We start from the raw sequence: 15690 nt of genomic DNA, 5'->3' as shown, positions 1-15690 counted from the left end.
CATGAACAATGAGACCGGTTTTGCTTGCTGTAATCATCCCACCTGTTCACACTGGCCATTAAAAGATCCCTTCCTAGTGCCCTTTAAGTGCCGGGGAACAAAATCCACAGTCCTCCTTCTGTGCAAAAACATATATCAAAGCTAATCTGAAGCTAATGAGGATTCAGCAGGCTGAGTTTGTTTACTACCAACACGCATACAGTAATAGACACACGGATGAACAAATACCCACACTCGAGTGCTGTTATCTAAACTGCCAGTAGAGCATTCCAACCTCGAACTCTCAGCCTCACCCCCCCGCCCCCATCTCCTCCCAAACACACAACTCTGACTTACAGCACACAATTCTTCCTCTCCACCCTCTCCAGCGGTTAAAACTACAGCGTTTAGCTCAATAAACTAGCTTCCAGCAGGACATTTCACATTACAGATGAACTAAACAGCACACTTTTAAGTCACACTCAGTAACATTGCAAATAATATGATAATCATCATCATCATCATCATCATCATTATCATCATAAGTTGGAAATAATCTTTCCTTCATATATAAGACTAATGAAAAGCTTCTACATTCATGAAAGCTTTTATATTTTACCATGTGAAAGCTTGTCTGAACACGTGATGTGATGTGATGTGATGCCATTCACATTTTTGGGGAGGGTGTGGACTGTCTCCTCTGATACACACCGAGTCGACGCCCGGTTCTGTTCACCTGAGAGTATCACATGCGAGGTAGATCACTTTATCTCCCCATTTGACAGATTTCTATCTACAAAACATCACCAGCAGAAACACCTCCAAAACACCACATTGACTCCGTCGGGTTTCTTTTATACACATATACTGTATATGTGTATACTGTATATAGGGTCGACTTTTTAGGGTCGACTTTTTAGGGTCAACGTTTTAGGGTCAACGTTTTAGGGTCAACGTTTTAGGGTCAACGTTTTAGGGTTAAAGGCTGAGATCAGGCAGGTAAACATTTGTGGATAGGAAATGCATTTGGGTCCTCTTAAGAACAGCAACACAAAAGCGTGCGTGTTAGCTGCGTCAGTTCTATTTGCAGGTGCAGCAGATGAACGCGTATCACCAATATTTGTAGCTTTCCCCATCGCAGGAATGTAAAAAATGAAGGCTGTAACCGCAGTTTCCCATTCGCCTGTAAGGTCAACTCCCCAGTAAACACTGAGCGGAGTTAAGATAAAACCAGTCGCAATCTAATCAACCGCTGCCACACGAGACGGCAGCAGCAACAACACAGAGACCTGCCTGCAGACGCTGACCCAGACGAGGCAGGTGTTTTGTCTTTGTGTGCAGAAACACTAAATCAGACAAAAAGAGGTTGTTAGGCGTAGCCATTTTCCTGTGAGGCCATACATCAACTGGATTTTGGGGAGTGTATCAAAAAAAGAAAAAGAAAAACCCACACAGCTAAGAAATAATGTGAGAGAAGTTTGTATCGGAGACAAACCAAACATAAGACCACACACACACATCAGTGTTTAGACTGCAGGTGTTTTGTCTTGGTGATTATTCTATTCTTAGAGAAACGTTGTTTGAGAGGTTCATCGAGGCTGAGAGAGCAGGTGGGTGACCTTCTTGGATTCGACAGAACATTCCCCGCGCTACTGTTTCTTTTTAATATAAGCATTCGAGCTGACTGGAAACACGTTCTCATTGATAGTGATGACACGAGGGAGGAGCTGCTGATAGGGAGAGCATTACACCCATACGCTCTGCAGGGACTCTTGGAGCAGCTAGGAGCTGGAATTCTTGTTGAAGGACATAAAAAAAAAATGCGTTCCTATGCATACATCATGAGAAAAGCAGATAAATAATACACCATTGTGATGACAGACAACCACATAGATAATATAGAAGCTCTTAAGCTACTGTAGGTGGTGGTGGTGGTGTGTGTGCGCGTCTACCTCGATTTCCTTGATTTGGTTTCCACTTGAAAGTGAAAATAATATGGACTTTTCTTGGAGACCTTAAGGCACTAAAACTAAAAAACAGATCCAGTGTACTGTACGTGTATGTACATGGTATCTATAATGTACATGGATATGTGTATGCTTGTGCGTGTGCCACGGAACACCCACCTAATGATGAAGGGCATGAAAGGAGCGAGCCCCAGAGGTGAAGAGGATCCATCCATGGGAGAAGGGTAGAGCCGACTGAGCACCAGCAGCAGCAGGAACAGACTGGGGTGAAGCTTCACCTGACCACTGTCACTAAACACACACACACACACACACACACACACACACAGCCAGTCAGATTTGAACAATGCAACATGGCTTCTTTGTTTTAAACTTTATTTGACCCGGTCAAAGGTTTCTCATAGATTCCTAATACAAGGTTTCTGGGGAAAGTGTTCAGTATGCTTCAGTATGTCTGAAGGCAAAAGTGTTTACAGCAGTTCCAAATGGCCACACTTGCCTGCCGTCAGAGAAGGGTGGGGGGGGGGGGGGGTCATGGCGCACACTTTTGGAAAGTCCCTCCTCAGATGCATAAGCATACTGACACCTTTCGAGAGCATGGGTTTGGTTGGGGACCATGTGAAGTATATCAAGACAGTGAACAGTGTGTGACATTGGCCTGTAAAAGTCATCTTAACTTGGCCAGTGAGCAACTGTGAAGAGACGCTTGTGGAATCAAATCTCAGCCGTTATCCTGCATGTTTTTAATCAGGTCAGTATACAGTATATTTGGCTGTCTTGCCTGTCATCTTCCTGTACAAGGGTCAGAGACAAGGATTTTTAAAATGTAGGACTGAAGTCAACTAGGCTTTTGCCAAGAACCTCCTTTTTTTTTTTTTATAAATTTGCATTATAGAAATAGTTTTACATTTTAGGAATTACGCTTATTAGCTTTCTTGCTGGCCACTCTCATGTCTGTATGCTCAACATGAAGATAGAGCCAGCAGGTGAGTAGCTTAGCTTAGCATAAAGACTAGTAGCAGAAGGAAAAGTCAGCCTTAAAAAAGGTCCACCTACCAGCACCCCTGAAGCTCTCTAATTAACATGTAATGTTAACATGTAAGTTGTGGTGTGGTGTTTCACTTGGAGTTTTGTGATGTAACAGTTCCAGTCTTTACACTAAGCTAAGCTAGGCTAATCGCCTGCTAGCTCTAGCTTCATAGTTAGTGTGTAGACATGACAGTGGTATTGATCTTCTCATCTCACTCAGCAAGAAGTGAGTGTATATCCCATAATGTCAAAATATTCCTTTATTTTGTCATCTTTGTTGATATGCTGTAGCTGTAGTAGTGGAAGAGAAACAAATAGTTTCTGGTTGCAAGTCTAGTGAGTTGTCCATTTTTGGAATGGGGATCAAACAGCAATATGGCTGACACATGAAAACCGCATATAATAAAATTTCCAAAAGAGGCCTAACTTTCTCTAGCTCCTTAATACACTGCATATCTAAAACCACCCACGCTCCAATACAGTCATCTCCTCATCCGTCCTTGAGCTGAGCTTTTCACCTCCCTCTTCTCCTCCATCCAAAATCTCATCACTGCCAGCTGAGTCAGAATGGAAACTGTGTGTCTCTGCCAGCGGTTTCACAATTTCACTCTGACACACTCGCAGTGAAGGAAGGAGGGAGGACAGTGGAGACACAGACAGGAACGCAAGCTACAAAGTAAGGAAAATGACTAAAATGTTTGAATGCCAGGTGTCTAACATGGAGAGGGAGCGCGCTCTGCCTTCAGAGCAGTTTTATTCCTTCTTGTCGTCCAGATCTTTGAGGGATGAATAAAGCGGAAATCAACTCCCGAAGGTTCAGCGGGTTTTATATCCGCTGCAGGAGGATTTTTACTTTATCCTGGCGCTAATAAAACCACTTGAACTTTAGCAGTGTTACTTTAGCTGTGTGCGTGATGAAAATATCAGCTTATAAATTGGGAATATCATGGGAAAACGCCTGCAGTTGAGCTTTTTGTCGGTATGTAAGTATATAAGGTCTGCTTTCATGAGTGTGTGTGTGTGTGTGTGTGTGTGTGTGTGTGTGTGTGTGTGTGTGTGCGTGTGCGTGTGCGTGTGTGTGTGTGTCGGGACAGCAACATGTCCTTCAGGCCTTGTCATTAGTCATGAGGATCTCATAGAACGGAGACAGAACAACAGACCCCCTGCAAAAACAACTTGTGCTTTTCATTACTTCATTCAACAACACACACACACACACACACACACACACACACACACACAGGACCATCCTCTGGGACGGCCATAGATCAGCGAGAGGGGAAATGTAATAGCAGCCCAATTAGCGACTGGTCTAATGTGTTTAGTGTCACAGTTTAGTCGAGCACGACGGGACAGGAGAGGGGCAGATAGAGGGGAATTGCAAACATATTGGGCCTTGTTGGGATATACAGCTGGAGGCAGAGACACTTGACAGGATGAAAAAAGAGACTCATTTAATGGCACTTGCAAATACCATTTTGAGGACTTCCATGAATGTCTGCCCTCTCTCCCCAAACTCCTCAATCATCTCCAGTACGCGGCTGTTTGATGAGAGGGCTATTTTTGTTTTGCATCTTTTAAAGGGAGTGGAAACAGAACACTGACCTTAAATGTTTTTATTCTTCATTTAGAAAAGCAACGAAGGCGACGCAGTAGCAGAGACACAAACGAGCCTCTAAAGTAAACTGAAGCTTTAGCTTACCATTTAGTTTGCTCGCAGACAAATAAATCAGCAGCTTTGTTTAGAAAATTCGAGTACTTGGGAATATGATATGAAAACTGTTTGCTTTGGAAGTGGAAGGCAGTGGCAGATAAGACGGTGTGTACGGCAACAAATCACTGCACGGCAGTTTCAAATGTGGACGCTGACCTGAAATAGTTTCAGAGATAAACCTGGTTCAGTTTGCTACACTGAGATAATAACATTAGGATATGAAACGTTTTCTCACTAAGAAGTCAGTATCTTTAGCTGTGTGCTAAGGGCTTCAGCTTATTCATACCAACATCTCATTTGGTGCATTGTAAAAATTGGCCAAATACAGCACCAGGTGCATATACATACACACACACACACACACACACACACACACACACACACAATGGAGTTTGTGAGTCAAGGTAAAGGAGACGACACCACAAACAAATCCTAAAGGTGAAGTCCAAAACAAAGACAACATCAGCTTTGCTTCTGTCCAAGGTAAGAGCTAATACAATACTGGAGGAGAAAGATGATTCACTGGTTGAAAATATAGAAATATGTGTTTCACTGTAACACAAAGAATGAGGAGATTAATCATTTCTAGCAACAAATAGGCTAGGAGGAGGATGAGGAGGGGAAGGTTTGCAGTGTTCATTTACTCAATTTTGGTCATTAATAAATAAAAACTTTGTGACTCTTTTAGTCTGATTTTAGGTCAAGACCAAGTATGAGCACTTTAGTATTACTTCAGTAAACTGCTTCCAGGTTAGAATCCATCCACACATGGACAATCTGATACACAAAAGAGCTCGTGCTCTGATACAAGATGCGGTCGAATAACAGACATTGGTCCGGGATATTCGTAGCCGACTGCAGGTGCTGGAAACTCTGTTACAGCCCTCTGTTGTCACTATATGAGCAGGTACGTGTGCACCTGCCTGCGCAGATCTGTGTGTGACATACTCTCGCTTTTGTGTATCATTTTGTGTGCGTGTATTGTGTCTGTTTATTATGGTATGTCTTGGTCCAGAGGTGGAAGAGGTGAGGGTGGCATGTATATGTTGAAAAATCTATGGATAATTATATGTTGTTTTAGACGAAAACACACTGGCACCAAAAGACAAGTTGTATAATGGTCTGCTGATGAAGAAATGGATTATTAATATTTAAAGGACTGCATCGGGACTTTAGAAATTCTCTGGACACAGGACTGATTTTCATTCATAGTTCTTCTTCACGGTATGTTGTTGTGGAGGAACGATGGATTACACAGCACGTAATGTATATACATGGACTCTATAAGTACAACCTTATAATTCCAAATCTCGTTTCTGTAATCTTTTGTATATTGTGACCTAGTTTGGGAATGTACTTGTACTGTGGCTTCCACGAGACTATCTGAAACCACTAACAGCAGCTCCTTTACCTCCTGTCCCGCTGTGTTTTGCTACAGTGTGGTGCGGTTGGTCTGTTTGGGTGGCGCGACACAATGAGACGATGTGGGAAGTCGAGAGAGCCGAGATCTGGTTGCGTGGGAAATTTGCGAATGTTTTAACAAGGGTCGAAGGGAGTGAGGGGAATTGTGAAAGAGCCAGTCTGAAAAAGCATTCAATTAATTGGATCCATATTAAGATAAGGCCGCCTGGGGAGCTGTTGGACCACTCAAATGCTTTTAAAAAGGGAGTTTGGGCTGAGCAAAAAAAAAAAGATAAGGCCAATGAACCTCAGTGGTGCAACTCCCCATTGCAAAAAAAAATCCAAACTAAATCTCAACAAGACATTTACTTTATTCGGTCGTAAAGTCTTACGCTTTGAGCAAATAGTCTGTCAGCTGAGCAAGTGATACTTTGAAAGAAAGAAAAAAAAAAGGCCCACACAAGAACTCAATCCAGTGCAATGCTGATCAGAGAAAATAGCTGAGTTCATAGTTCATGTTAACACACAAAAATCTAGTTGCAGGACTGACGAAGACTGTCAATAGCTTCACTTCTTCCTCTTCCTCCCGGTTACTCCAGGAAGCCTCCAAACACAAAAGCACCACTGCTTACCAAAACAAAAAAGGCTGCCTCGGAAGGCTTAAATGTAAGTCAAATTAAACCTATAAAAAGGGATCAAGGAAGCGTGAAAAGTCATGGCAAGGGCTGAATGTGGAGTTTGCGTCGCGTGTGTGTGTGGATTAAGGAGGACCTCCTCACCTTTCCACTGTGGCTGCGGCCTCCTCCAGCTGGTTCAGAAGGAACGGATAGAGAGCTGGAAAACGAGTGAAAAACTCTCGGCCCGTCATCCTGAGGGGGGAGACGGAGAGAGATAGACAGAAAGAGATTAAGAAGTCAGAGGATCATCGGAATTTATTACATTTCACCCTGAGGTGGACATGGATGTCTGCACCACATTTCATAACAATCCATTCAACTGTTGTCAACACATTTCACTCAAAAGCACAAATGCCAACCTCATGGTGGCACTAGAGGGAAAAGTCAGAGGGTCGCCAACGTCATTAGGATTCATCCTCTGAATGTCTGTACAACAAAACAATAGTTGTGGACCGAAGTGATGGACCGACCAACTGACCATCCACCACTAGCCGCTAGTGTGGCTAAAAATGGTGAATTGGAGCAAATAACCTCAGAACTAGAGTTGTTCTTAAAAAGATCCTGCTGTAACACACGCATTGCATTTAGTATTGCATTTCCATCAAAATGGGACACTTGCAATACATTCATTTAAAAAAAAAAAAAAAAAAAAACCTAGCATGACCACTGATCCTACACCTTCCCATTGTTCAACATGATGGCATCTTTTGTTAGACCCTCGTTTGTAACGCAGGATTTCCATTAACAATGTGTAGTCTGCGAGCACAGGCTGAGACTATGCCTCCATAGCCACTGAAGACATCGTGCAACAGCTCTCAGGCTATATAGCGCTCCCTGTGACTAGTAAACTGACTTTGACATGTAAAATATCTGGAGTTCCCCATTATACTACATAGATTGTGGAACACTGGAATAACTTCCATAAAACTGAAAGAGACACTGAAAGAAGACCTTGAAAACAGTCCTTCAACACAAAAACACTTACTTGCTCTTTTTGGAGCTTTCAACAACATCAATGAGCAAACTCCATCCACTGAGGAAGACTGTGAGCTGCAGATGAAAGCTCTGAAAAATGCTAGCAAGTAAATCTTGAGGAAAGAAACTGCCAAATAGCAGATGTTGCTATAGAAGTTGTAAGGTGAGGTAATATATTTCGGAGACTTACTGCCACATAAACTCATCCCAGGATGGGAGGCAGTAGCGTTAGGATGAAGCTGAAACTGTTGAGGTTTTGAGCAAGCATACTGTATACAAATACAACACCTAGAATCTCTGCAGAGTGTAAATCTAATTATCATGAATCACTCAACAGAGTAGAAATAATCAGGAACAGTAGTGGATTTACTTTGATCCAACTTGAATTTCACTTCATTAAATTACCTGATAGTAGTGATTAGATTCATATGTTCCAAATGCTCTCCCGCCATAAAAGTGACATAACAAGAAACACAAGAAGCAGAGGAGGGGAAATGATGGAGAGAGTGCCTCTAATCAAATGCAGTGAAGTTCTGATAAAGAGACGGCCTCGGGCCAAATACTCTCTACCTAAACAAATCCAGCCTTACAGCTCGAAATAAACACTTGCATTTGTGTGTATGCACATATGCTGCGCCAAGTGCCACAGTCACGTGTGTCTGCGCTGATGTATTCACTCACAAACACACACACACACACACACACACACACAACTGTCAATAAAACGACAAACTTTATATTTAACACTGGCGGTCTTGCTGCTGCAACCACCATTCAGCCTCAGAGCCAATAAAGTTTATATTTAACCCTGCACGTCTAAATCAAGACGCTCCTAAAGGGAAGAGGTCTAGTCTGCCAAGCACATGATCACAAGACTGGAGACATCGCATACTGCTTCAGTCACGACTGCCACTGATTCTGGACTAACGTACAAAAACACACACACACACACACACACACACACACACACACACACACACACACACACACACACACACACAGGACCTGGTTCAAGTTAGCAGCAGGCACCGTCATGGTAGGAAAGTGAGTCATGTGTGTAGGTTTTCAAAATCCCTTTCAACCTGGATATGACACACTCCTCACCTCTTGTGACCTGACACACAGACACACAGACACACAGACACACAGACACACAGACACACACACACACACACACACACACACACACACACACACACACACACACACACACACACAAAGTGCAAAGATAACTGTACATATTCACTGCAAAGGCTAAAAGAATCTACGTAAAATAAAAAGTGTCCCTAAAGGTTTGATGTTCACTGTATGCATGTGCAAATACAGGGCTGCGTATATTATATAAGAGTGTGTGCTCAACTGGCCTCCTCCGCTCTCTCTAATGAGAGCCTCTCAGTCTGACAAGACTCTGCTGCCTGGAGGACAAAGGTCAGAGGTTGTGTCGAGGCAGATTAGACGGGGGAAAAAGGGGTAAGGGTCACCAAGGAGGACAGAGGAGGAGGTGTAAGTGAAAAGGCCTGGTCATGTTTGTGGGCTCACAGCTCATACAGGCGACGTTAAGTGTGTGGAAGACTAGTTGTGACACCCGGCGAGTAGAATATTTTTCACAATGCATACACATAATAGTGTGGGAGAGTATCTAAGTGCATATACTCAAGTGCTGCACTTGAGTACAATTTTGAGGTACTTGTGAGTATTTCTAGTTTGTTACTTTATCCTTCTTCTCCACTACATTTCAGAGGAACAAATTGTACTTTTTATTCTAAAACATTCATTTGACTGCTATAGTTACAACTTACTTTTCATAGTAACAATACACCTAAAAGAGAAACACTTTGGAGGGGACCACTAGACTAAACTACCTAAATGTATATAAAGTAGCTCCACCTTGACCAACTACAACAGTAAAATGCTTCAGTATTAACATCCTAGTAACGTAATGCTCTTTGACTACATTTTTTCAGAAAATAATTCAGTACTTTTACTTATGCAGGATTTGAAAGGCAGGACTTCTACTTGTAATGGAGTATTTTTTCAGTGTTTTGTTGTATTGGTAGAAGATCTGACGCTTTATACACCACTGATAAGAGGTTATACATGTAATCCTGCTGAGGTGTCTTTGGGCAAGGTCCCCCGCTCTCTGAAGAACAACATTTGCTACAATGGTCAAAAGTACTCAAAGTGAGGGAAAAGAAATTTATTTCAACTTATAAAGAGTGACGTTTCCAAAGGCTTCAGGGAGGATGAAGAGGGCTGTTTCTCTTTTTTTGCACCTAAATAACTTTGATGTGGACATTTTCGCACGCACAAGAGCACATGTAGTGCAAAGTGAGGAGTTGACGGAGGCTCCAGATAAAGCTGGAGGCTTTGGTTGGAATGCAGAGAGCAATCTTCGCTCTGTCAGCTTTGTTTACAGTTGCATTTATCTCAGCAACGATATCGGATCAACATCAATGCACGGTCACGGAGCGGAGAAGCCCGAGTCTGGGCTTAGTGGAACGATGGTCCACAAGCAAACAATATGTCTGGATTCAAGCAACTATGTAAAATACACAGCTGCAATTCCCACAGACAGCAAGATGCTCAGTCTTCCCAAACACACAAATAACACACACTGCCGTAAATAAACGGGTTTGTGCGAGAGGGAAATGTGTTTATGCTCCAGCTTCAGCGGACCAAGAGGCGCTTACACACTCGGAGCCAAATATTAGAGTGGACAAGCTGTCACAATGCATTTTCTGCAGCCAGAGATCACAACCGTAAAATCATGGTAATAACAGAGACCAGACATACAACCGACTGTGGAAAAGACAAACTCCAAAAGACACAATCATAAATGAGTTGCAGCTTTCTCGCTCACACACGCACAGTTCCGCACCAATTTCAGGTCAATACACCGAGATGTACTCGCACGACAACTGCATTGCTGCAAGAGCACTATTGTACCATAAAAATAATGATTCCTAAACAAGGAATATAAAAAAAAAAAAGATAAACATGTACAAGCACTGTAAAGAATAAAAGAGTTCCAATGCCAAAAACGGTTCCATTTGTCATTAATGACAGCACACAAACTCTCCCACATGCATATAAAAAAAAAAATCACCCCACACAGTAATAATAAGAAAGAAAGCAGCTGACAAGAGGAGGGGGAGATAACTGAAAGGAATACAAAGGGGGCGGGGGCGGGGGGAGGGGGATAAACAGGAGCAGCCTTGGCTTGGTTAAGGGTATTCTGAGGCCTTCAGAGAAATCAGCCAATATAAATAGTAAAGGGAACCAGACAGAGCTTCCTGGAGCGGGGCCCAAAGCCCTGTGAAACTTTACCCTGGATTATCTGTGGGGTAACAAATCACTTCTGAGCTCAATATAGACCTCACTACAACTATCATATAGTCTTAGAGCCAAACAGTACAAGCACATTACTGGCCATGTTTGTTTTAATATGCTCCGAATACTGCATGAGTTCCAACAGGGGCCAGTAAGATATCAATCATATCAAAGTTTTACATATTATCGTTTCAAGGTGTGCGAGGCTGCAGTGCACGGCAGTGCTGCGAGCTAAATGCTAACGTCAGCATGCCAACATGCTCTCAGCGACAATGGAGAAATAATGTTTTCCATGTTCACCATCTTAGTGCAGGGTGTTAGCATGCTAACATTTGCTAAACAGCGCTAAACACAAAGTACAGCTGAGGCTGTTTGTTGTCAGTGGTGCGGTCATGCACCAAGGTTTTGGACAAATTGAACTTTTGAACTGATCACCAAAGTTGCACAAAGGCAGCTAGCATGGCTAAAAACTGAAATTTAATTACATAGCAATCACTTAGCATGATGGCAGTGAGCAACACACGGCAAACTTGTGCTCTGAAATGCTTCACGTCAAAAAAGCAAAAAGGTCCAGCGTTCTGAATTCCCAGTACTTGCTGTGGCTACACCATCAAATATTTTCCTGTGATGACATAATCCTCTGGAACTTGTTGCGGCATCCTACCTCCACATATCCTGTGTCTAAGTTGGATGCAACAAGTCATAAAATATATGTGGAAAAGACACTTGACCCAGGTCTGCTATCATTTTCATTATCAAGGTTCCCAAATACTTGGATGGCTCGTTTGACAAGGCATCGGGAGCCTGTTTATAATTGAAGACTCTTTTCCCGAAACCTCAAAGACAAACCACACTTTTTCAAACAATCCTTGACAGCACAGCAGGACTCACAACTGATAATAAGCACCCAACTAAAAGTGAGACTGTTGGACCTCTAAACAGATTCCTCATTTGCGCACCTCAAACACAACAGACACAACATTTTGGATAATAGGTTAGTGACTTTTGGCTGCATACGTTTCTGGTAATCTCAACACTTTTGTGAAGGAAATCATCACCTTTTTATCACTTGTAAAACTAAGCGACAACAACCCAGAGAATTTTAGAATGATGCTATTTAAACAGCTAACAGAAAATGAGTCTACATCACCGACAAACTGACTGTGATTTACTGACAAAACCTGACTATCGAGCGGCCTATTATTAAAACTTTCATCTCTGGGGTGATCATTTAATTAATATCATCATGGCCAACATCATCTTGGGTTTCAATAGACACTTTAAGTGCCCCGTGGTCTGTGGTCTAACTGCTGTTTCAGCTCATTCTTCCACCCTGACAAGAACATTCCCAAATTGTGAGACAAAGGAAATGTTTTGTACTTGAGACCATATTGTCGACAGATGTGTCACCTGTGAACATTTCCAGCCCTCATAAGACCAGGCGTGTAGCTTTTTGTCCGTGACTGTACTTAAATTACAACAAAAGTTGCCGTATTGTACTTGGGGCCTTATTAATTGCAGCCTAAAAAGTATGAAATCAGGTACAATGTGGCACCCATGGGAAGTGTTTTTATAGGGCATTAATAATAATAATTTGATTTAATTTATAGTGATTTTTTTTTTTTAAATATAAAACTGCCCTTGTTTTCTCTGCCTGCAGTGGAGACCTGCATCTCCACAAGGAATAATCAGCAGTGGGTTTGAGTCGAGTGAAACCTGCATGGTGTGGTGTTACAACAGTGTCCCCCGGTGGTGCAAAACAACCACTGATTATACACGTGTGCTTCTTTTACCTTGGGTTTAAGTACTCCAAAGTCTTTAAGTACTTTAAGTACTCTGCTTCCTTGTAAATTTGCTGACTGCTGATGTACTACAAAAAGACATTCAGAGATTTACTACATTCTGTGCTTGACAGTCAGGCTCAGAGTCTAAAATAATTTAGTTTAAGTGGAAGGAGTAGTGAGTCAGTCAGGATAAACCAACAGGTGCCAACAGGTGTTTTAGAAACAAGTGAAACTGCACTGGAAATAAATAGAATTACCTCAACACGCTGACTGAATTTTCCTTGTTTTGAGGTAAATATACAGTATTAAATGATTTGCTTGCTGCAGGGAACTTTTGTTGCACTAGTAATTGTGACGTTTGGCCCTTACTTGCACATACATGACTGGTAATCACTGATTTGTACTCCCCTCATTCAAATGTAAGCATCTCATTCTGCACCGATGCACACGGCAGTGGACTTAAACTGGGAGAGCTGTAACAGAGAGGAGGACGCAGCGGACCTGTTCTTTTTCGAGTGCTCGTCCTTCCCCTTCTTCACTCCAAAGATCCTTGTGATCAGAGTGCTGAAGAGAAGAGTGGAGGAGTTCCTCACCTGGGAAACAAACAGGAAAAAAAACAGAGGGAAGGAGGATAAAAGAGAGAGAGTGTGTGTGTGTGGGTAAGTGCGTTTGACATTAAAAGTCACAACAGAGCTGATATGAACATCACAGGAAGAGAAATTAGAGAGCAGTAGCTTTGTTCATCCTCATTGATATAAATGGGGTGGCCAAATATTAGAAACACCTCCCCGGAGAGGTGCTGGAGAGAAACACAGGAATGATGTCGGGGTGTGTGTTAAACGTTAAACAACAGAGACGTAGAATAGAGGTAGAAAACATGGGAGTGGAAACTCACTGCCCAAACAGGAGAGGTGAAGCCCAGCACAGCAGCCTGCACTCCATCTGAGACGAAGGGAATGATGTTCTCCCCCAGACGAGTGTCCCTGTACAGAGCCCTGAGGATGTTCAGAGCGTGGACCTGTTGGTGAGGTAAACCGGTAACATTTAACCTCTCAGCAGAGTCACATTTAGAACTCGTCACGTTACAAATCACACGACGATAAAGATGATCTATTCACCAAAAACACTGAGGACAACTGTGATTAGAAAACAGCTCTCCCACGTACGATCTGACTAGATAGAAGCCACTGGGTGGTCAAACCTGAGGGACGGTGGAGCTGTCAGTGTCCCTGTTAGCGGACGGCATGGCCAGAGCGATCAGCTCTCTCATGGTCACTTTCAACAGACTGCAACTGGAGGACTTGGGCTCGGAGGAGAGCAGAGCCTGAGGAAGTGGGTAGAATAAAGAGAGAGTCACAAGGTCAGCGTGCACGTCAGAGATACTACAATATTTTTTTGTTTCACGAAGGATCCAGATTTTTTATTCCATGCGTTTCTCTGGCTCGTCAAAACCTGGAGCCTACATTTCCTAGAATGCAACTTGACTGTGGAAAGTTCGGGCTGAGATTTGGTTGATTCAGAGTGACACGACTTTAGGCGGTGTCGGTCGGGGCCCAGGTTTCACACAGCTCCCTCTGGAGCCACAAAGAGCTTTAGACAACCTTTTTTCCCCCCACATATACGGTAGTGCTCCCCAAGACCTTTAAACGGACTCCGACGTGTGAAACGGGTGGAGGTCCCCTTTAATGATGACCCTTTGTCTTTAGGGATCACTTTTTTTGTTGTTGTTGTTGTTGTTGTTGTTTCACCTTTTCAATAACAGGATAAGAAGGCTTTGTACTCGTTGCAGTCGTTTCTCATTATAGAGGCCAGAAACATGCTGTAAGTCCTGATGGTCTCGTGCTGTCATGCTGTTATGAGTTCATATGGAGAGGAAAGATTTTTTGTTATTGCAGGCAAATGCAAAAAAAAAAACGACTTTACTCAATATAATAATGGAATGTTATCGGGTCAATGAGTAGTTTGATCGGAGTAACAAATGAGAAGCTACTGTATATCATCTACCCCATGTTGACAGCCATTACTATATACTGTATGGTGTTCAATGTGACAAATATAGGCAACCGATGCATTTGTTCCTCATAACAGGCCACATGAACTGCTGTCAAGTCAGTAGTTTAGCAGCCAGTCTATTTTAATTAAGTTACTTCTTACTTGTTGTTTTGTTGTGAACTAAACTGTGCCCATCACAGCTATACGCTTATATAAGTTTGCATATACTGATAGCTTCACTGAATGACATCATTTGTGTGTGCCAGGAGTGGGAGTCGGGAATGTGGGAGCGAGGAGGTGACAGCAATTGGCTGCTGTGTGAGAAAGGAATTATCTGACTGTGGGAGCTGATGGGAGCCAGCTGCGTGTCTGGCCCGGGTTATGGTTAGGAGTTAGGCCTGGGAGAGATGGAGGTGGAGGAGAAGGAGGAGGAGGAGGAGGAGGCGGCGGCACAGTCTGGCTCTTATGAACTCTTTGGGGGTTGAGGTGCAGGAAGGTTAAGAGGAAGAGGAGGGCTCCTGTGAAGTCTGTCCCAGGTCGGTCCAGACCAGCATGAGGCGAGTGATGGAGCCAGCCTTCCCGGATCCGACTCTGTCTTTCTGTGTGAAGGAATGCGGCCCAAAGCTCTGCCAAGGTGTCCACTTCTGCTTCCCCCAGACTTCCTGTGCTCCGCCGGGCTCTCCCTCTTTCTCCTTTATCTTAGCGAGGACTTTTTGAAATGTAAAACTAATTCTGGCTAGATTCAGCTAAGTTCAAAGATTTTTTTTTTTTTAGCCAGCACACATGCCTGGCATATAAACACATGAAAACAGGAGAGAGTCAGTGATGTCAGCAGGTGCAGC

General features: G+C 43.0%; 1 protein-coding gene across 1 annotated transcript in view; it reads right to left on the bottom strand.

Annotated features, from left to right (window-relative positions):
- The window catches only part of thada (THADA armadillo repeat containing), an 81959-nt gene that overhangs the window by 47104 nt on the left and 19165 nt on the right, over window positions 1-15690 (bottom strand). The window contains exons 23-27 of the mRNA XM_070915950.1: window positions 14058-14180; window positions 13752-13874; window positions 13358-13449; window positions 6870-6959; window positions 2106-2237 (exon numbers count right to left, since the gene is read on the bottom strand). Of these exons, the coding sequence (XP_070772051.1) occupies window positions 2106-2237; window positions 6870-6959; window positions 13358-13449; window positions 13752-13874; window positions 14058-14180 (560 nt within the window). The remainder of the gene's footprint in view (window positions 1-2105; window positions 2238-6869; window positions 6960-13357; window positions 13450-13751; window positions 13875-14057; window positions 14181-15690) is intronic.

This window comes from Enoplosus armatus, chromosome 12 (assembly GCF_043641665.1).
Source record: "Enoplosus armatus isolate fEnoArm2 chromosome 12, fEnoArm2.hap1, whole genome shotgun sequence".
In the NCBI taxonomy this organism is placed as follows: Eukaryota; Metazoa; Chordata; class Actinopteri; order Centrarchiformes; family Enoplosidae; genus Enoplosus; species Enoplosus armatus.
The sequence above is the reverse complement of the archived record's forward strand: the minus strand, read 5'-3'. Positions and strand labels throughout refer to the sequence as shown.